Source organism: Suillus fuscotomentosus, assembly GCF_016647785.1.
Source record: "Suillus fuscotomentosus strain FC203 chromosome Unknown F5891scaffold_38, whole genome shotgun sequence".
NCBI classification, from domain to species: domain Eukaryota; kingdom Fungi; phylum Basidiomycota; class Agaricomycetes; order Boletales; family Suillaceae; genus Suillus; species Suillus fuscotomentosus.
The window spans coordinates 172,340-194,017 of NW_024539550.1; the positions used below are offsets into that span (position 1 = coordinate 172,340).

The 21,678-nt window shown below is 45.1% G+C and overlaps 2 protein-coding genes across 2 annotated transcripts; one reads left to right on the forward strand and one right to left on the reverse strand.

Annotated features, from left to right (window-relative positions):
* Positions 1–8,033: 8,033 nt before the first annotated feature.
* On the reverse strand, positions 8,034–9,856 carry F5891DRAFT_1148083 (argininosuccinate synthetase; the record flags this gene model as incomplete). Its single annotated transcript, XM_041365062.1, has 9 exons — positions 9,688–9,856; positions 9,549–9,628; positions 9,431–9,490; positions 9,312–9,377; positions 9,181–9,263; positions 9,014–9,123; positions 8,305–8,960; positions 8,157–8,257; positions 8,034–8,106 (listed from the first exon to the last, which is right to left on the reverse strand). Exons 1-9 carry the CDS (start codon positions 9,737–9,739, stop codon positions 8,034–8,036), a joined length of 1,281 nt encoding a protein of 426 aa, XP_041224152.1. The 5' UTR covers positions 9,740–9,856.
* A 123-nt stretch (positions 9,857–9,979) lies between these two features.
* Positions 9,980–12,276, forward strand: F5891DRAFT_1042593 (uncharacterized protein). Its single transcript, XM_041362112.1, has 6 exons — positions 9,980–10,694; positions 10,741–10,784; positions 10,836–10,877; positions 10,935–10,997; positions 11,046–11,113; positions 11,164–12,276. Exons 1-6 carry the CDS (start codon positions 10,151–10,153, stop codon positions 12,011–12,013), a joined length of 1,611 nt encoding a protein of 536 aa, XP_041224153.1. The 5' UTR covers positions 9,980–10,150; the 3' UTR covers positions 12,014–12,276.
* Positions 12,277–21,678: the final 9,402 nt, after the last annotated feature.

Genomic DNA, 21,678 nt, shown 5'->3' on the forward strand with positions numbered 1-21,678 from the left:
TGAAACCTGCCAGTGACAAAATTCATTTTCTATGAAAAGGCACCTTGAAAGTTGCTCATGGTTGGTTTGCCATCAAGATGATCAAAGTCATGTTTAGTCATGTGGCTGTCATAACAGAGTCAAAATCTGCTTCTCTTGAAGTTTGCAGGTTTGAAACCTGTAGAGGGACACATTTTTTGTATTAGAACATGTCTTGAATATCTGCTCACAGACAGCATCTCAAACGTTGATCTTCATTAGTCTTAGTCGAGTTGTCACCAGAGTCAAAATCTGTTTCTCCCCAACTGTCACTATCTAGGTTTGAAACCTACCAATGATAATATTTTTATTTTTATTTTTATTCTATGAAATCACAGTATAGCAAGCAAAAACTGATTATCTCAAGCTTGATTGACATTGCTGTTGGTTTCATGCATCCTTTTTTGCTAAAAAAAAACTCACCAGAGTTGAATGCGAGTATTTTTGACACAGAGTTCAATATATGACCAAAGTCTTGATGCAAACTTGGAAGGATAAGTATAAGACACTCTAATTCTTTCTATAGGTCTTGACTTGGTTGAAGAAGAAGAAGAAGAAGAAGAAGAAGAAGAAGAAGAAGAAGAGCAGATTACACATCAAACTTTCAATTTTGATCATGCACTTTTGAATGGGTTCATTGCAAGTGCATTCAACTAGTCTTGGCTAAGCAGTTAATATGACAGAATCTGAATCTGTCTGCATGGGTTCCAAACCTGCTAAAGATGAAATTGTTAAGTGATCAATAGAGTCAAAATCTGTGTCTCTTGGACTGTGCAGGTTTGAAACCTGTCAATGATACATTTTATTTTCTATAAAAACACACCTGGTTTTCTGAGAAACTCATCTCAAATGATCTTAGCCATGTCATTGCCATGACTCTGGTCTGCGTGCTTTTTGAACTCTACACACTCTGAAGGTCTGTATTTTTCAATCCTAAATCCCTCTGAGTATTAGCTGCTTCTTTTGAACTCATAGTTGCTGCATCAAAATCAGCCAATATTTCTATATCTATTTCACTTAAACCGAGCAGGCTTAAAACCTGTATAATAACATGGTTTTTCTTTTGCCATTAAAACTTGCCTTGAATGCAAGCTCATGAGTCATTCCATCTCATCATTTGTGTGGTGGTCAAATGCAGATAAACGTGCCTTGAGGGTTCACTTCTGATTGTGTTCATTGGAAGTGCATCTCACTGGTCTTAGCCAAGCAGTCGATATGACAGAATCTAAATCTGTCTGTGTGGGTTCAAAACCTACCAAAGATTGAATTCCCAAGTGATCGCCAGAGTCAAAATCTGTTTCTCTTTGAACTGTGCAGGTTTGAAACCTGCTGAAGATAATATTTTTATCCTATGAAATCACACCTTGACAGTCCCTTGTAAAGAGTTTTGTCAAAAACTCATCTTAAATGTTCTCAGCCATGTTATTGCCATAATAGATTCAAAATCTGATTATCCTGGACTAAGCAGGTTTGAAACCCATATAATTGCATTTTTTGTTGTTCATTGAAATATACCTCAAACATTCACTCATGGATGGTTGTCTCAAAAGCTCATTATAAACAGTCTTGGCCAAGTGGTTGTTACAACAGAATTAAAGTCTGTTTCTCTTGGACTGTGCATGCTTGAAATATGCTGAGTGATACATGTTTTTGACCTGCTCAGTTCAGGAAAATCAGATTTTGACTTTTATAACTCCTGAACTAGGACTGATTGCCAACCTGTAGGCTTTGATTGAAACATATTTTGAATCTATTGTGGCAATGATATGGAAAAGAGCATTTATGATGGGTTTTGAAGAAAACTATCCATGAGGAAATATCAGGTTTCAAATCTGCAAAGTTCAAGAGACACATATTTTAACTCTGGCAACAACTTGACTAAGACCAATGAAGATCAATGTCTGAGATACTGTCTATGAGCAAACATTCAAGGCACATTCTCATAGAAAAAATGTGACATTCAACAGGTTTGAAACCTGTTGCATTTCAATAGAAACAGATTTTGATAAAGACATCAGGCTTCTCCTGGGCCTCTGCTTCAAGACCTGTTTATCCAGCAATTGCTCAAAAAAAGTGCTGATGGCAGACCATCACAGTGGGCCGATGATGTTTGTGATGTCTTGGGATTAACAACCAGATCATGAGTGACAACTGACAATAGAAGAATCGCATATGGTCGGGCTCAAGGGAAATGTTAGAACTGACAAAATGCAGGATAAGTGTATCTTGAGGATTCACTTTTGAATGGATTCATTGGGAGTACATCTAACTGGTCTTAGCCAAGCAGTTAATACAACAGAGTCAAAATCTGTCTGTGTAGGTTCAAAACCTCTCAAAGATGAAATTGCAAGTGATCATCAGAGTCAAAATCTGTTTCTCTTGGAATGTGCAGGTTTGAAACCTGCTAATGATGAGATTCATTTCTTTTTAATGCAACCACACCCTATCTCATACCAAGCACTGCATTTTTGTGTGCGCCCTACATTACACATCCATCTATTGTCCAATCTGATAATGCTGGTATGTTTTTATTAATTGGGACTATTCATTCTTGATTCATTCCATGGTAGGTTGATATTCAAATGCGGGGTTGTGTAAGTTTGCCGAGGCAGTGGTCACTGGTCAGGGCCATGTTGCACCGCTACTTATGACTCATGGTGCAAAATTTCAGTGAGGACAGGTTGAGAGGATAAGAAACACTAATTGGACTGACAGGAGCTAGCAAAGGTGAGTCTGAGTCTGAGAGTACATACTTGTCTGAAAGTGGTGAAAAGATACAACAAATGTCTTTGCGGAGCTGACGATGTTTTCACTGTGGGTGACTATCCGTAGGCTGAAATAATGCGGAATAAAATAAGATAGAATAAAAAAGACCATATAAGGAAGTCGTGCCGCGATGCCGCTGTTCATTTGCGTCAGATGTTCAAAACATATTATTTTGAGGCTCTTACAAACTCTAAATCTAGAAGGCCCCCCCCCCCTTACAGATTAATCCAGATCACGCAGACGGCAAGGATTTAGCCAGCAAAAACGGGGTCTTGCCGCAAGGATGGTAAGACCCCATGGATTCGGAGAACAAACAGTTCCAAACAAAACCTCGTATGTATCGTACAATGCCGGGTGGGTGAAATAAAAGGGTGGGTGCGCAAATAATAGAGTATTATCTAGCGAGACTATAGAATCGAGTGAGAAGGACTTATTCACAAAGAAACTAACAAACCTACCTAGCGAGACGAGAGAATTGAGTGAGAAGAGGCACAGGGTCAAACTCATAGAGTCTCGCTAGGTATGAACAATTTTCGCTCCACTAAAGGAGGTGGCGCGCAATAGTGCCAAGGGCACATGCCACAGGTGGCCGAGGGACAGGCCCTCAAAAGGAAGGGCACGGGAAGACCCGTGAGACAAGTCTGCTGAGGAGCTCGCTCGTCCAATTACCCTGGTATAAACATAATTAAACTCGAATAAACGACGGATTAAATCCGTTTTGGGCCACTACGCCTAAGCTATCTGCTGACTAATCCAAGACTTGAGGTCCGCCTGACACATGTTCAGCATGGCGAAGCAGCCCATAGCACTATATTAATACATCTTGAATGGACAACAGTCCATAAATACCGATACATACTTACCTATAACTATCCAATTGTCCAACAGGATGTATCCTTGAGGAGAATCATTTATAAAAGCTTTGGGCACTTGCCAGCTTACAAATCACTGCTCAAACGGATTATCCAATATTGCCACATGGCATTTTTAGCCCCACAGCGTGGGAATTACCCCACAACGCCCAAAACATCGACCATTTGTGGAATCTCCACAATATCAATTATTCCCACACCCTCCCCACCTCACTGCAGCTTCACCACCACACCACAACAGGTCCCCCTTCATATATAAGTAGTAGTTTGGAATATATATGTATAATATAATAGACCACTTTTTTTGCTCATTTATGTACCTGCTCCTCCTCCAGAGACCATTTAACATATAATAGGATACAGAATACTTTCGCATTTTTGCCCCTATGGTAGGGAAGTGTCCCAGGTTATTCAAAACATGTTTAGAAGTATACATGAAGAGATTCCCATCTTTATTTTACCTCCTGGAGCCTTCTGCATCAATAGATATAGCATATATATGAGAAAATACAAAATATGTTCTCATTTTAGTATTTCCAGGTGGATAGACTTCAAAAAATAATCCCCAGCATCTATTTAACAGTAGGAACAATGTATCAGGAGCCCAGGACCATAGGACAAGACCTTGTTGTGTTGTATATCTCCCCTCTCCTGGTGGTTCACCCTCTGTGAAAGGTTTTCCTGCAGTACTGGACCTCAAGCATGGTAGGGGGTCTATTTCTATTCATATTTGGAGTATATATATCATATAGCCAGCTCATTACACCAACAGGATACTTCTACAGGAACAAAAACATAGAAAATCACATTTTTGATGTTTTTGATGTTTTTCAGCATCTTACCCTTGCACAAATGTCCCCTTTACATCAGATCCCAAACTTCCGCCCTATATGTAGCTGATCTTGGTCATAAAAAGCAAGTATATATGCTACACTAATTGTATATGAGCAGGTTGGATCATATGTGCAAGGGTAAGATGCTGAAAAACATCAAAAACATCAAAAATGTGATTTTCTATGTTTTTGTTCCTGTAGAAGTATCCTGTTGGTGTAATGAGCTGGCTATATGATATATATACTCCAAATATGAATAGAAATAGACCCCCTACCATGCTTGAGGTCCAGTACTGCAGGAAAACCTTTCACAGAGGGTGAACCACCAGGAGAGGGGAGATATACAACACAACAAGGTCTTGTCCTATGGTCCTGGGCTCCTGATACATTGTTCCTACTGTTAAATAGATGCTGGGGATTATTTTTTGAAGTCTATCCACCTGGAAATACTAAAATGAGAACATATTTTGTATTTTCTCATATATATGCTATATCTATTGATGCAGAAGGCTCCAGGAGGTAAAATAAAGATGGGAATCTCTTCATGTATACTTCTAAACATGTTTTGAATAACCTGGGACACTTCCCTACCATAGGGGCAAAAATGCGAAAGTATTCTGTATCCTATTATATGTTAAATGGTCTCTGGAGGAGGAGCAGGTACATAAATGAGCAAAAAAAGTGGTCTATTATATTATACATATATATTCCAAACTACTACTTATATATGAAGGGGGACCTGTTGTGGTGTGGTGGTGAAGCTGCAGTGAGGTGGGGAGGGTGTGGGAATAATTGATATTGTGGAGATTCCACAAATGGTCGATGTTTTGGGCGTTGTGGGGTAATTCCCACGCTGTGGGGCTAAAAATGCCATGTGGCAATATTGTGGGAAGTCCTGACGAGCCAAATAGGAGTGAATTTCTGCTTTTAGAAGCCAGGATAACTATACTAACAGGATGTATCCTAGACTGATGGATAACTATAGTAAAGTATGTATCGCAATTTATGGATCATTAACCATATTGATGTATCTTTCTGCCATCATGTGGTGGGCGAAGGTTGCCACCTAGTCCAAACATTTTCCAATATACGCAGTCCCATCCCTGAGGTCCCTGGCGAGGTTTTCAGCTGAAGTTTTAAGATTCCTCTCAGCAGACGACGCCGACACGTACCACTGTGAACGGCCAGTAGTGCTGCCATGGTCCGGTTCAGTCTGGTTCAGAGGGTCCTGGACGAGAACCGAGAACTGGACCATGGTCCGGTTCTGCAAAATCTTCGAACCCTGAACCGGACCACAGAGAACCGTTCTCTGTGGTCCGGTTCAGTTTTTTTCTGGTCCGAACTCGAACCGAACCCGAAAATTTTCAGTGGCAAGCGCAAAAAAAATACATTGGAATACTAGTTTACACATTGAGTAGCTACTCCAATAACATGACTACATACCCATCTCTGCCTCTGTAGCTGCTGAAGATGCTGACGTGCCAGGAGGAACATGAAAGTAGGAAGTGAGGACGGTGCAGTTCTTGGCGATGAAGGCTGCACGCTGGATGCTTAGACAGAGGATGGCATCATTTCAGAACAGGGAGAAAACACATGCGCATCCTGAGTGAGAGACAGGGGGGTGAGAGACAGCAGGCAAGAGATGGAGGGCAAGAGATAGTGGGCCAGGGTTTATCCGCAGGTAGTACATATAAATATTAAGTTAGAAATATGAAAAAAAAAGATTGTAAAACAGGACTCACTAAGACACTGCAAACGGCAGGCAATGACTCGGCGTCCTGGTGTCGTCCATAAGTGTTCGTGCCACGTCAGCACTTGCTGGCGTGTGTTGGGCATTTGCGCATGGTGCTGGTGGCATTGGATGCAGTGTGATGGTCATCAGCATGGCTGGAGCTCAAATGAGGATCGACACTCACGAACTGCAAATGATGGGCAACAATTTGGATCGGTGGGAGAGTTAGCACAAGAGAACGGGCACAAGAGGACAGGTACGAGAGAGCAAGCATGAGAAAACAGGCGCAAGATAGTGAGCACAAGCGAAAGAGTTAGAGCGTGCATCAAATTAATCTCTGCAGTGTATTTGAATAATAGAACAAAATTGGAGGGACGACGAGTGACTCACATTTTCATCTTGAGCAAGAGGTACGTCGACATTGCACATGGAATGTCCTCCAGAAAACAACTTGAGGTTGAAATTGAGGTAAGCATAGATGTGCACGAGCACACAGAAATGAACGCTGAGCACTAGCGAAGATGCTTGTCAGTGATATACATAGTACAAACATACATAAATCAACATAGGCGCAGGTGGCATGGCGTGTGATGGGTTGTGCGGTCGTTTGTTCCGGTGCCGATGCTTCCATGAGTATGATGCGCACCTTGACAACACATGATTCTGTTCTGCCAGTAGTAGTTGGTTGAAAATTGAGTTAGCAGCACATTGTGACAGCAAGTCATGTGAGAGTTTGATTGATTAGTACTTACCTTCAAAAAGGCTAAAGGTAGCCTGATTAACCAGTAGTGCGAATCCCGAAGACAACAATTTGATGTGGAGACCGAAGTTGTCACAGTCAAAGTCAAAGTCAAAGTCGATAATGGTTCGGAATGGTTCAGCAAGGCCAAACCAGAACGGGACCATTGGGGAAGACCTAGAACCGAGAACCATTTTCTGGTCCGGTTCTGGCTGGTGTGAGAACCGTGGACCGAACCGCGGAGAACTGGATCAAAAGTCCGGTTCGAACCATGGTTCTGGACCGGACCACGGCAGCACTAATGGCCAGGGTATGAGGTGAGCAGTGCCGGCACCATTCTCTCCCTATAAGTCTAGACTTGCGAAAACAACTCGTTCCCCAAGCTACCGCGACTGTTTTTTAACATTAAAGACTTATTTTACTGTGTGTACTAACGTATTCCTGCGACCACCACAGGGTCGTTCTACTAACTACAAACATCTAGAGTCATTGGGTGACTCGTGGTAATGAACGCACGATCACTGCGACTTGCATACAGCACTTGCCACGGGGTATTTCGATGTGGGTCAGGAAGTAAGTGGGCACGACAAAGGTACAGTCACTTAGGGTTCCGGGTTTCGACATGATCAAGTCGAGCTAGCTCTATTCCAGCGACGAGGGTAGCTGCTAGCATCCTCGTGTCTTCTTCGTCATCGAGAAAACCCGTCTCTTCTCCGTCGTTCACCAGATTGTGGTACTGTAGTAGCAGGTCATCCATTGCAGTTTTGACCGAATTATTTTAATCCAGATGCATTACGGTTGTGTTTTCTGTACATATTAAATTTTGCTAATATCTTTCAAAGTCCATTATAATCTATTCCGCATTATTTTGCCTACGGATAGTCACCCCGTCTCACCGCGGGATTTTACGTCATTGCACTTGCAATATTGATTTGTTCGCGATGCATTGAAGGTTTGAGTACAAGTATGCAAGGTATCTTTCGGCACATTGTAAGTATTACAATAAAAGTACACTGTTTGCAATCAGCACGATATTTCTTTTCCGTCCTTGAGATCTGGTACAGAACATTTCATTAGATGCGTGAGCCATAAACATCCTCCGGCTCAACACCAGCTTGACCCTTGCGAGCATTAGCCTGACCCCACCTTAAAAGAAAAAGTGAGTAGGTTAAAAGATAAGTAAGCTGGAATTATACTTTTTAATACGGATGCTTTCAATTTGAATGAAACCCGTGGTATCCGTCGGCTCAAAACCACCGAGCTCGTCCATGGAGGATTGATGCTCATCATACAGACCCTGGGAAGAGGATAAGCAAAATGAAACTCGTGACTCAAATTCATTACCTCATCGGAGTAACGGCCGACAACGACGACATTGCCCTTGTAGAGCTTCAAGCGCACTGTTCCGTTGACAGTGCGCTGGCTTGCGGGAATGGCACTAGTAACAAACTCGCGCTCAGGGGTGAAGAAGTGACCATTGTAGAGAATGCGGCCCAGTTCGATAGTGACGAACTGGTCACGGAGAGCACGAACATTACGGTCGAGCGTGAGACCTTCAATGTCCATGTGTGCGACACGTAAAATAGTGGCTCCAGGTGACTCATAACACCCACGGGACTTGACGCCGATGAAACGGTTTTCGACGATATCGATACGACCAACACCATGCTTCCTCGCGACAGCATTAAGTGCAAGGAAAATGTCGACGGCGTCGGTCAGAGGGGTTTGGTCTGCGATAACGACCTTTACAGGGAGACCAGCCTTGAACTCGATTGAGAGATTCTCAGGCTCCGCTGGTGCATCCTCGAGAGCTGCGGTGAGCTTCCACATGTCATTTGGTGGTGTGGTGTTCGGGTCCTCGAGGATCCCTGCCTCATAAGAGATATGGAAGAGGTTCTCATCGGTTGACCACGGTTTTGCGGCAGTCTGTTGCACTGGAATTTGCTTCTCCGCCGCGTACGCAAGGAGTGCTTGGCGGCCAGGGAAGCGGTTATAGAACTCTGGACATGAGGTGTTTAACAAAAAGTTGCTGTGCTGGAAAAAACAGCATCACCAGGAAGCCTCCAAGGGGCAATGACCTTGATATCAGGCTTCAGACCATAGAAGGCAAGTTCAAAGCGAACTTGATCATTCCCTTTGCCTGTACAGCCATGTGAGACATAGCTTACAGGAGGTCATTAAACATTGACCTGAAGTGTGAAAAATGAAGGAGAGGCTTACTCGCAACCTTCATTAGCTGCAATGGACATCATGCCGCGAGCAATGACAGGACGAGCAAGAGAAGTTCCAAGTAGGTATACGTTCTGTTTTTAACAATCAGCGCATAATAAATGCACGAAGACGGTGATTACCTCGTAGATGCAGTTTGCCTGCACAGCAGGGTAGATCAACTGTGTTACAAATTCGCGTTTGAGGTCCTGCAATTTGAGGAACAATGAGCAACTACTACACTACTAGAAGAATGCCAAACCTCCAAGAAGAATTTTTTTGCACCAACACTGAGTGCCTTCTTTCTAGCCGCTTCGAAGTCCTGACAAGCAGTTGGTTAATAACAACACAAGCCTTGCAGTACCAGTATATGTTAGTACCTCTTCCTGACCAACGTCAGCCATGAAAGCGTAAACTTCATAGCCCTGCTCGATCAGCCATGCCAGGATGCATGAGGTGTCTGCAGATCTTCACGGTTATTATAATCTCCTTGCCAAGACACGCGGAGAGTCGATTTACCAAGACCGCCAGAGTATGCGAACAAAACACGGCCTTGTGCAGGGGGTGACATGATTGCAAGCGTTGATAAAGCTTTGAAGGACAGTAAAGATGGTTAGTAAAGTCAATCCCAGGAGGCGATCAGCAGATCGATCTTTTAAATGTAGTAGGATTTTAAATCTGAGTTATCATGAATCGCGCCTTTTTTACAATGTATCACCACCCTTGCCTCAATATCAATAGCCGCGGCGTTCCAATGGCTGTGACATTCGGCTGTCACAAGGTGACCCTGGACAGGCCACTTGGGCCATTACCTTTGTACCACTTCGGCCACAGCTTCTTCCACAACGTAGGCCAGCATATATAGCTGGCCCTTCCAACAATAACTCATCTGATCACCAAACATAGTATGGACATGAGTCTCATCTGGTGTCGGGATAATCACCATTAATTATTATTCCAGCTGTCAGAATCCCACCCCAATATGAATACACTGGCATTTGAACGTGCACCAGGTCCATCGCGGCGTAACAACGGTTATCGTCGGTCAAATCTTACGTCAGGAGATGTACTACCAAACTCAAGAAATGGTCAGCGACGCAAGAAATCACGCTCTCCGGACGCGTGGAATTCTCGCCTCCAAGTTATCGCGCAGATATCTGAGCCAGTTCAACCCGAAGGAGGAAAGAAAAAGAAATCGACAGTTCCCCTACCTTTCGATAGCAGACCCTTTCTTGCACCGCTGGACGATACCAATTTTGAGAGAGGTCGGAAGCACAAGTCTAAATCACGTCAGCAAGGTCGCCAGGCAGTGGAGCACCCTGCCACTGCGTCGGCTCTTGCCGTAGAGAACAAGCCTAAGAAAGATAGGTCCAAGTCGAGAGACTCAGCCTACAGACAGATTTCGAAGGTTTCGGGATCCGATTCTGAGGGTGTACAGGCGCTCGTGGGCCTTCACCTCGAATACCAGGGTCCGCTCGCAGCCGCTGAATTTGCTAAGCTCAAGCGAGAAATTGAATCGTGGAAGAAGTGAGTGAAATCACGTCACGACTCTTAGCGTCTGACCAAGGACATAGGTGGCTCTCGACAATAAGAAGACAATTAAGAAGCAGAATAAGGTTCGTATATGCGCTTTCCTTTGGCAGATTCGTTTACAGTATGATTCATAGATAATTGAAGAGCTTCGCGAGAAAGCAAGTGTAAATGAGAAGGTCAGTGTATCCACCACCTATTAATCCATAAACCTATTCACGAGAATGTTCATACAGAAATTGAAGGAGACGGAAAGTCAAGTGAGCAAGGCACAAAACAAGGTGAAGAAGTCCGAAGATGTGAGTCTTTGGAATCGGTGCGCATGATGTCCTTGAACTTTTACTCAGGCCATCAATAATGTCGAAACGAGTGTTCAATGCCAAATTTGCATGGAGCTGTTACTGAAACCATATGCGTGAGTCTGCATTCCCTCTATTAATGGAAAATCACTCATGATTCCTCTAGGTTGTCACCATGTGGCCACGTTCTTTGTGTTTCATGTCTACAGGAGTGGTTCAAGAAAGCACCCCCCGGTGACGATGAAATGTACGACGACGACGACCCTGACTACCTACTTTTGCGAAAGAAGACCTGTCCATGCTGTCGTGGTAATATTCGTAATCGACCCATTCCCGTTTTCATCGTCAAATCCATTGCATCCGCATTGTTGAAGGTTCGAGGAACATCTCCCAATACTTCATTATCCACTACTTTATCCACTACTGGATTTCCTGCCGCTGACACGGATCCATGGGAAGGTTTATTCCCGCCTGACGACGAAATAGAGGACTATGGGAGCGATGACGATGACGACGATGATGACGAAGAAGACGACGATTGGCTTGATGAAGATGTCTTCAGTTACGGTACGGGCAGTGATGAAGACACATATGATGGCGACTACGTTTTACCTCAGTGGGAACCACCAGCAACCATAATCGACGACGAGGACTATCTCTTCGACGGATTGAGCCACAATGACCTCAACGTCCTTCGACGCGGTGCTACGCTTGCGATGCTTCATGAATATGACATGTACTATGTACATGATGAAGGACTTATCGCGCACGACGAGCTCAGCAATCGCATCTTCCTCGGGTGGAATATTTCCCTCAGCGCCGATGATGAAGATGGTTCAAGGTACATTGAATGGGTCACGCAGGACATGGATGAGCGGCCGGAGCGCTGGAAGATAATACATCTTGAAAATAATGGGAAGTATGAGGCACATCGGCTCATCCCAGAGGATGATGCGTGTGATTATAGTGACAGCGACTCTGAACATTACGTGGCAGAGTCTGACGTTGACTTCTAATACTACACTACCCCTTCAACAAGCTATCAGATATTTGACTCCCCTGTATTGCCCTTGTACATAGATCCTTATCTCTGTGGATGTCCTGATCAGCTTGCAGATGTTTTCGACCGTCGATCCTTAGTCAATCGTGTACTTAGACTATATTTGTGAAATTCCGTACAATATTAATATTGTAGATTATAGATTTATCCACTTAAGTCGCTCAGGCATCAATTCCAGACATCGAAGGGTATAAGTTCTCCTCGATGCATTAATCATAGTATCATCAAAGTGTTGTATCCGGTGGTAAGTCCCAGATCTGCAACTCTGAAAGTCGAAAGAACCATCAATAACCACCGTGACGGTGCAGAAACACTGGCAAATGTTCTTCGACACTAACACTGAAGCAGAGCGCACAGCTCCCATTTCGAAACACTCGCCGAGTTGCCAGGTCCCTGACCCTAGTCACGGTATCTTAACTTGAACTTGATGAAGAACCTCTTGAATCGTTCAATCATGTCCTTTGACCTATCACCGTGACAATGTCAATATCGCTGAGGGTGTCAAAATTACTACTATTGTCGTCCACCGTCTGGCTATCACGACGACCTGGTGCACGCCATCTGATTTTTGGTTCTGATCAGGTTGACGACGCTCTCAACGTTGCACGCAAGTACTTCTTACCCGGACCTTTGAAACTTTGACAATGACTTATATGTCATGTACACGATCCTGCAAATGCAATATCTTCAGAAGAGCACCCATGCTGCGGCAGCCAGAAGCATGACCCCATGGGTAGATGATTGACTATCAACTACCGCCAACCACCCGGCACAATTCATCACCGACTCCTTCGTGGACAACCTGTGATTGCAAATTGCTTGACACGTCGGCCATTTGAATTCATGATGTTCGCGGGATGGCGGCCAATTGCTGCTTATCCATGTGTGCCACGATGTTCTTCTTTTTTTTTTTTGGAAAAGCGGGTCTATTATTTAGCAACTGACGCTGTCTAGCTCTAAATAAACGCTTATAGCGGCGCACTGGCGCCGTCCGAGGAAAAATGCTACTTATGCACACTCCATTCCTGGGAGTAGTGTGGGGCTCCGTATACTACCTGGACACCTCGGTCTGCGGGGGCCGGGGTAGTTTAATACCCACTAAAACCTCTAGGGCGGTTACCCAATCTTTTCCTGTACTATATTTGTCGTTGTTTGTTGTGATTACATCAGCCCATGTATGGTATACTTGTGATGTCGTCTTGGTTGATCGTTTCGTTTTGCACGCTACCACTCTGTCTAGTTGTAGCCTATTGTTTATAGTATTCGTCCACCGTGTTATGGTATGTTCATCGGTATGTGCTTGTTCTCGGATGACGCGCTCACACCTTATTACCCATATAAGATAGGCCGACTCTGATATCAAGATTCTTAGGAGGCGTGATGCCCCTTTTATTATCGCGGCGCATTTCTTGTCATTGTCATCTCTGTTTGGTGCGTTTTTCGGGAGTGATAGGTTGCCACATCCTAAGATGAGTCCTAGGGACGGTTCAGGCCACGGGCCATGTTTCTCCGGCCAAAGGTTTTTCGCTAGGTGCCATATTCTCTTTCTTATTGGGTTTGTGCATTGAATTAATATATGCTCCATCGATTCTGGTTCTTCTCCGCATGATTGGCATCGCGCTCTGTGTCCGAGATTGGGTAAATGTGTCCAGAAATCTCCAATTCGGAATGCATTATTTAACGTTTTATATAGGAAGATTTGTATTTTCTTGGAGATGTCGTTGTTCCTGCATCCTCGCCATATCGTTTCATCCGTCTCTAGTGTGGTCGTTAATGTTTCAATGGCGTATCTAGTGATATCCAGCATGCCTAAGGTTGGTCTTTTGTAATCTATATGTTTCTTCGTCATTAACGCTCTATAAGCAGTCTTTTGGTCTACTTTTGACAGTTTTGCACCCTGGAGGTCGAAGTTCCGAGGGACGTATGTATCTATGATGTCGGTGGTTATTTTTGATGCGCCGTTTTGAGCAAGGTGATCTGCTTTCTCGTTTCCTGTCACTTGACTATGTCCCTTGACCCATTGGAAGCTAGTTGGCGCCGATCGTCGGCGTAGTTGATATGCTATAGCTTTGAATATTTGGGCGTTTGCCACGTTGATCCACCCGGCGTTCTCCCACTCGTCAAGGTGGGTGTTTAGTCCGTTTATTACATATTTAGAGTCTGTTATTATTTTGACAGGTGTTATTGGGTTTGCGTTTTGTAGGGCTACTAGTACTGCCACAAGTTCACCTATTTGATTTGAGTGGTGCGTTCCAGGCATGCTGATTTCTCGGTTCATTGGGTGATGTTCTTCAATCCAGATTCCTCCTCCGCACTTTGCGTTGTATTTGCCGTTGTTGATGCAGGAGCCATCCGTGAATATGGTGAGAGTGTCGTCGATTGTCTGTCTTCCGTTGAGAGGGACACGTAGTCTGTATGCAGGTATTTCAACCGGTCTTGATGGGTCTACAAAGATGCGGAAGCAGTCCGTCAGACTATTCCGTATTGTGATAGAAGGGTTGAATAGGATTTCTCCCCGCGGTTGTGTACGAGCTCGTACGTTTTTCTCGAGGCGTCTATGTGTTAGCGTTAAGTGATCTTTTCTAGGTGTCGTGTTAGGGTTATATTTTGGGAGGAGGCTATCTAGTATGTGTTGTGCGGTCTTTGCGCATTGGTGGGGGTTCTTACATCCTGCTAGTCTGTCGTTGATGCATTTGGAGCATGTACATGTGGCTTTCGATTGGTGAGATCTTTGGTCTTTTATTCGTTTGGCAGTGTCTTTTAGATGTTTCACTGATATTACTCGGTGTGTTTGCTTTAGGCAATTATTTTTGGTCCTATGGTATGTTCTTGGTGGGGCGCCTAGATGTAACCAGGCTGGGAGTTGGTTTTTGAGGCTGTCGGAGATCTTTAAAGGTGCGAAGCTCACATGGTGTTTTTTGGCTGTTTTCAACATGTTTGTGATTATATATGGCAGTTTGCTTGCTTGTTTGCCCTTTGTGGGGGGGTTCCAGGATGTCAGGAACATGCGCAGGTCAGTGTCATTAGTGATTCCTTCTGGTTTCAGTGTGTTGATTATGGCGTCAGCAACAAACGCCCATGTTGGTCTGTGATTTGTTATGTCCATGTAGGTTCTTAGCCATGTTATGTCTATTGCTTCATTCCTTACTTTGATGTTTAGGAGACCAAGGCCTCCTTCGGCGATGGGTCTTTCCAGTCTCCCTGTGCTTATTGGTGGGGTTGTTTTCCCGTCCCATATGAAGTTCCTGATTAACTTTGTGACGGCGTTCTCGATGTTTCTAGGCATCCCTTGTGCCTTTGCGAGGAATTGCGTCATTCCTCCAACTACCATTTGTACAATCAGTTTCTTTCCATCGAGGGAGGGGTGTCCCATGTTCCATCTGTTGAGGTTGTCTTCGATTTTTGTTAGAGTCGATTCCCAGGATGCTGTTTGTTCTGTCTCGTTGCCTATCCAGGCTCCGAGTGATCTTATAGGGCTGCCGTCTTCGGCTACTCTGACTTGTTCTTGCCAAGGTGCGTCCAGGTCATTTACTTTCCTGTTTCGTATTACTGATGCGCGATGTTCTTTCGTTCCGATAGGCAATATTTCGGTTTTTTCCATGTTAAATTTCGCGCCTGATGCCATGCACCAGGTTTGTAGTATGGTTTCTAAATCTGAGTATTTATCTTCTTTTGATAAGTATATCGTAGTATCGTCTGCGTACATGTTGACTTTTATTCGTTCCGGTATTCCAGGGATTTGGTATCCTTTCACTCTTGGGGAGTTGCGCAGTGCGCAGGCCAGTGGTTCTATTGCCAGGTCGAATAGAAGGCAGGATAATGGGTCGCCTTGTCTCACACCGCGTGTTACTTGGAATGGTGAGCTCAAAAAGCCATTTATTGCTACTCGTGTATATGCTGACTGATATAGTGTTTTAACAGTATTTATAAACATCGGTGGGAGGTTAAAGGCTTCTAATGTTTCGAACAGGTAAGGGTGTTGAATTTTGTCGTATGCTTTTTCTTGATCTAGGGCTATGATCGCACCATTTTCTTCCATTAGGTCCGCATATGCGGTCATTGTTTGGGCTAAGCGAATCGGGTCAAAAATGGACCGTCCTTTCACGAATCCGCTCTGATTCGGGTGGATTAGTTGGTGTATGTTTTTCGTTAGTTGTATAGCGAGAGCTTTGGTGAGTATTTTATAGTCTGTGTTTAGGAGTGTTATGGGTCGGTAATTCTCTATTTTTGTGCGGTCCTTTTTTTTATATAACGGGCACATCCATCCTAGGGTGAAGTCCGAATCCTGGTTGACTCCGTAGAGTTGGATATCGTTCATGACGATGGTAAGCATCTTGATTATATTCAGACCTGGTTGCTCTTTCTTACTTGCTTCTGTGTATGTTTCGTGGATATGTTTCCATAGTTCGTATGGGATACCGTCTATCCCGGTGGCGCTTCCCGATTTCGATGACATCAGCGCGTTTAGAATGTGCTCTTCTTGTAAGAGTTCGTTCAGTTGGCTTGTTTGTGCTTCGATTTTCTGATTTGCTGGTATCTCTTCTAGTGATACTTTTCTCGCATTTTGTCGAGCTTGGTCGTGGTGTTGGTGATTGTCGGCTGTTTGTAGTTTTTCATGGTATGTTTTTGCTATTTCTGCCATTTCTTCTGACTTTGTGGTGAAGTTGTTGGTTTCTGGTATGTGTAGTCGATATATAATGTCTCTTGGCTTTTTCTGACTGTTTATTTTTGACCAGTATTTGCTTATCTTTTCGCCTTGTGACGCCCATTGTGATTGTGCTTTTAGTTGGGCTTTTTTGTTTTTCCTCTTTTGTAAGTGTTCTATTTCTTTTTCGATGATAATGCGATTTATTCTAGTGTTTTCAGAGAAGTCTATGTCTTTTAGGTTCGTTGTCTTGCGTAGGTCTTTCGTTAATGCTCGTATTCGTTGGTTGACTCTTCCTAGGTGTATTTTCAACATTTCTTTTGCTAAGTCGGTTATTTCTTTTTTAAAAGTAATCCATAACTTTTGCGGGTTGGTGGTGCCGTCTCGTACGTTTATCTCTTCCATTTGTTGTTGCTTATTAATCCCTAGTTTTATAATTTGTTTAATTAGGCTTTCATCTTTCATTATTCCTATTGGCCATGACCATCTTCCTCTCCCTATGTGTGGTAGTCCGGGTGGTGCGAACCTTGTCAACACCATGTGGTGATCCGTCGGGATGTGGCTGATTTGTGAGTTCCAATCTGTCATGCTGTTTAAGTGGCGTGTTGAGGTGTAGATTCTGTCTAGGCGCGATAATGTATTGCGGTTACTACTGAATGTGAAGGTGCGTGTGTTTGGGTTTTCGAGGCGCCAGGTGTCTTGTAGGTTGAGCGTTGATCTTAGGTCTCTTAGAGCTTCGGTGGCTGATTCGTGATCGTGCCTTGCGGGGGCGCGGTCAATCGGTTCTTCGGTGATATTAAAATCACCCATCATGAAGTCAATGTCGCCCGCGTGTGCCGCTGTCCATTCTGAACTTATTTTCTCCCAGAAGCTTCGGTGTTCGTTCATGTTATTCGGTGCGTATATGTTTAGAATGTTGATTGTCTCATTTTTGTGCCATTTCACAGATAAGACTGCTGCTCGTCCTGGTACCAGGATTTTCATTTTGGCGTCTGCGGTATTTAATATTTCTTTATTTAGAACGAATGCAATTCCTGCAGAGTTTCCTGGTCTGGTTGGGTCGCTCGTGCTTAGGACTCGCAGGCGCCGGGAGAATAGATTGTCAATTTGATTTTTGTGGTCTGTAGTCAAGTGCGTCTCTTGAAGGCACAATATGCCAATCTTTTCGTCTCTCACAGTTTGATTTACATTTGTCCATTTAGATGTTTGGTTTTGCGCGAGATTTGTCGAGGTCCGTCCTTTCATATTGAGAGTGGCTATTTTGATGTTCGCTCTGGTTTTTTTGTGTTCGTTGGAGGTTGTGATGACTTGGCGCGTTGGTTGGTGTTGGTTGGGGTGTCTGATAGGTTCCTGTGTCTGGTTTCGGAGGGCGTGTGTGGCCATACTTTGTGTTGGTGGGTCCCTCATTTGAGGCTGGGGTTGATGTTGGGGTTGGGTGTGCCTTTGATTGGCATGTCCACTTCCGAAATCCCGAGAGCGGTCATCGGAGGGTCTCCCAGTGGTTCGAGGAGGTCCTCCTCCGCTACTTGGGATGCCTGCACCGTTACCGACAAAACGACCGTGATTTGGGGAGTTTATGTGAGTGTTTGGGGTGATCGTACTACTAAGACTACGTTACGATCATTATGTAGCCTTAGAATCGACATGTCTGGCCCATTAGCAGTGGACTATGTTAGCGTTTTCAATGATTATCAGTGCCCAGGACATTGGAATCATCTACTAGTGAAAACTTAAGCCTCTCGGCACGGCTTGTCCGAACCTAAATAGGTTTCCGTGGTCTGGTGTGCACCATGCTGTTTTGAGACGACTCCTGCTTTCCTGTCCCGCTTCCGCGACCAGTATATTTGGGCAAGGTGTCTTTAATTCGATGGTTTGTGTCTCATTCAAACCTGTCTTACGTTCGCAGCGGTTCTTTTGATCTTTCGGAGCCGGGCCTAAGACAGAACCGTTGTGGCGCTTATTATATGATGGGGGGGGGGGGGGGGTTTGTACGGTTTAGAAAGGACTGAAATTGATGTACGTAGGGTGAGGTGTGTTTCTAGGCTATGTATGTGAGATGGGGACACGTATGGGCTGAGAGGGGGTTAGGTTTTAGTACATCTAGCTGTAGGTAGGAAGGAATGGAATTCGGCATAGAGTGTGATTGTACGAGGTATCAGACAGTGCGATTGAATCTCCCATTTCCGCCTCTGGTTTTCCCAGGTTGACGTTGTCCGTTCCCCGTGTTCCTATTGCCCACTCGGGGGCCGTTCCAGAGTGTGACGAGTGGGAATGGACATAATCCTCTTGGATGGGCTAGCGAGTGGCATATTTGGCATGCGGAGAGGGCTGTCGATGTCCCACAGCCATCGAGGCTGGTTGGGTAGTTAAGGGCGCTTAGGAAGCTGCGCAGGTTAGTCCAGGTCTTGGCGTCATTTGTTGGACTGGTGGCGAGGACGTTAAAGCGCGGTACGGACAGTCCCCCCGTTATCTTGAAGTCGAGGAGTTCGACACGAGCGGACTCGATGAAGTCGTGAGTAACCATGTAGGTGGGCACTCCCGCTGGGAGGCCGCAATGGGAGAAGAACCCTTCGATGCGGGTGTGGTTTTCTTCACAAGACCAAGTGTCGCGGACGGTCTGAAGGATGGTCTGGGTGTCTAAGGTCGTGTAGCCGGATAGACAGAACAAGAGTTCTGGGGGGTGGTTGCAGTTGAATGGGAGAGCTTCGAACGTGAGGTCCGTGTTGGACCAGATGCGTTGGCTTAGGATCAGGTTTTTGGTCTCTTCTGTTACTTTGTGGACCAGGAAGCCCGTTGGGAGGAGTTTCACTTCTCTACCGCCCTGGGGTTGTGGGGGGGAGACGCGTACCTGCGGGGGGTCTTGTTGGACGAACTCTGCGATGGTGGCAATGCTAGCGCGGATGCGCTCTGCGAGGATGGCAGCGCGTTCTGCGACGTCTTTTCCTGTGTGGTCGAACACCCTTACTAGGAATTTCGGGTGTTCAACTTGGAACCAGGCGAGGAGGACTCTGTTATCGAGGTGGTCAAATATCTGAGCTGAGTGGGACATATGTACTACTGGGAATCCCCCATTTGGAGTCGGCGTGAATTGGGGTAGGGTAGTGCGAGTATTCAGGCCGTTCTGGCTGAGAACAGACCTGTTCGCGTCAGCCAGAGCTAGATGATCTAGGATGGCTTGTTCCTCAGCGGTGGGTTCATGTCTGGCTTTGGGGCTTGGCGGGGCGCTCATTTGGTGATCACCTTTGGAGTTGTTCGGCGCATGAATTGAGTTAGCGAGGTCACTGCTCGGCGGTTTGTCATCGTCGACATGGGACGTTGTTACTTTAAAATCCTGGTATACGAGGAGGTCGGGTTGGAGTGGGTGCACATGGTTCCCCTGAGGTGTGGGGGTGGGTGTGTCAGGGGGGGAGTGTGGGCTTGGGGGGGAGGGTGGTGAGGGTGGGTCAGGTTTATACGGTATCATGTCCATGGCTTGTTCTAAGTCGACGTCTTCCTGTAGAGCTTCAGGAGGAAAGTATTTTGGTCCCGAGCGAGGGGGTTGTGGATTAGGACGAGGAGTGGTGGGGTAGGGGCGGGAGGCTTGAGATACTGCCTTAATAGAAGAGGGTTCCTTGTCTTTCATGTCTGCTGGGACGAGGATTGTGAGTGGGGTCTGCAGGTTTTTATACTTCTGTTTCTAGCGCAGCTGGCTGAGATTGAGGAGGTTGACTAGTTCGGCGAGGGCATCGTGGCCGGGATGAGTTCAATTTCAATTGAGGCAGTGGTCTAATAAGACTTATTGTCGCTGTGATTTCTCAAGGGGGGCAATTTAGGCGGTGTTGTGTGTTAGCACTGGGCATGGTGCGGGGGTGTATCTTTACGTCTGGTTGTGGTTGGCGTTATCTTTGTATTCTTGGCGGGTGTTGGTAGTCAGTTATCCTAAGATGATTCGGTTGAAAGTTCGTCGATAGGTGTTGCGTGTGGGGTGTGTTTCGGGTGTGTCAGTTGTTTTGTTGTTGTTGGGTTGTTTTATTTGGGTGATGAGGAGGAGGGTGTTCGTACATATACATATTATTTTGTTGATGTTATGGGTTTTTTAAAAGGCCAGTTTTTTCTGTGAGCTGCGACGGCTCGTCCTTGCCCGCGTTTTTCAGCGTGGGAGTTCTGACCATGGTGGTGGTACAGAGTCAAGGGCCCCCGATGTTCTTCTTTACTATGTCACTGTCCCCTGTACCTTGATATTTTTCACAGATAACTGGGTCTGTGCTCGTTGTAAGGCTGCATTCAGCGAAAAACGGTTTACTCATTACGTTGGTATCAGGTGCCGGTTCAACCAAGCGGCCCAAGCCATGATCGCCATCGGTAGCAGAGGCTCGTCGGCAGTTGAACCACAGAACAGTTTGCGCGCCGTCATGTCGGTGCAGGGATCATCAACATCACCGAACTTACCGGCCCCGCTTACTAATTGGTTCGTCGTTTTATGTGTTGAGCCTTGTTAAATGCGTGCGCTATTCGCTAGGTTCGTAGTACCGGGAAATGAAGATAGAACTCGAAATCCCCAAGCTAAACTCCGAGGATACACAAATGTGACCATCCTACAACAGCCATTTGCTACCATCGAATAATTGCTGGCAACTACTAATTGGCAATACGTATGTAATTGATCGCTCAACATCAATTTTCCGTAGAAATCCTAGGCTCGAACCATCCGATTTTGTCTCAAGTTCGGGCTTTCACTCCTCTCCGAGTCCCCATCCAAAAGGCAGCTGATTCCTTATAAACATAGACTGGTAGTGAGTCTACATAGATCTTCATCCTTGGAACCCATTGCTTTACACGATGATTTCAACAACATGAATACCATTTATCTCGAAGCTTGCTTGAAGGCTGCAAAACTTCGTATATGACTACGCCGGTACCGCGGTCGAGTCAAGGGTGAAGGCAAGTCTTGGCTATGTTTACATTTGCAGTATGCCAGTGTAATATCCACAAAGATT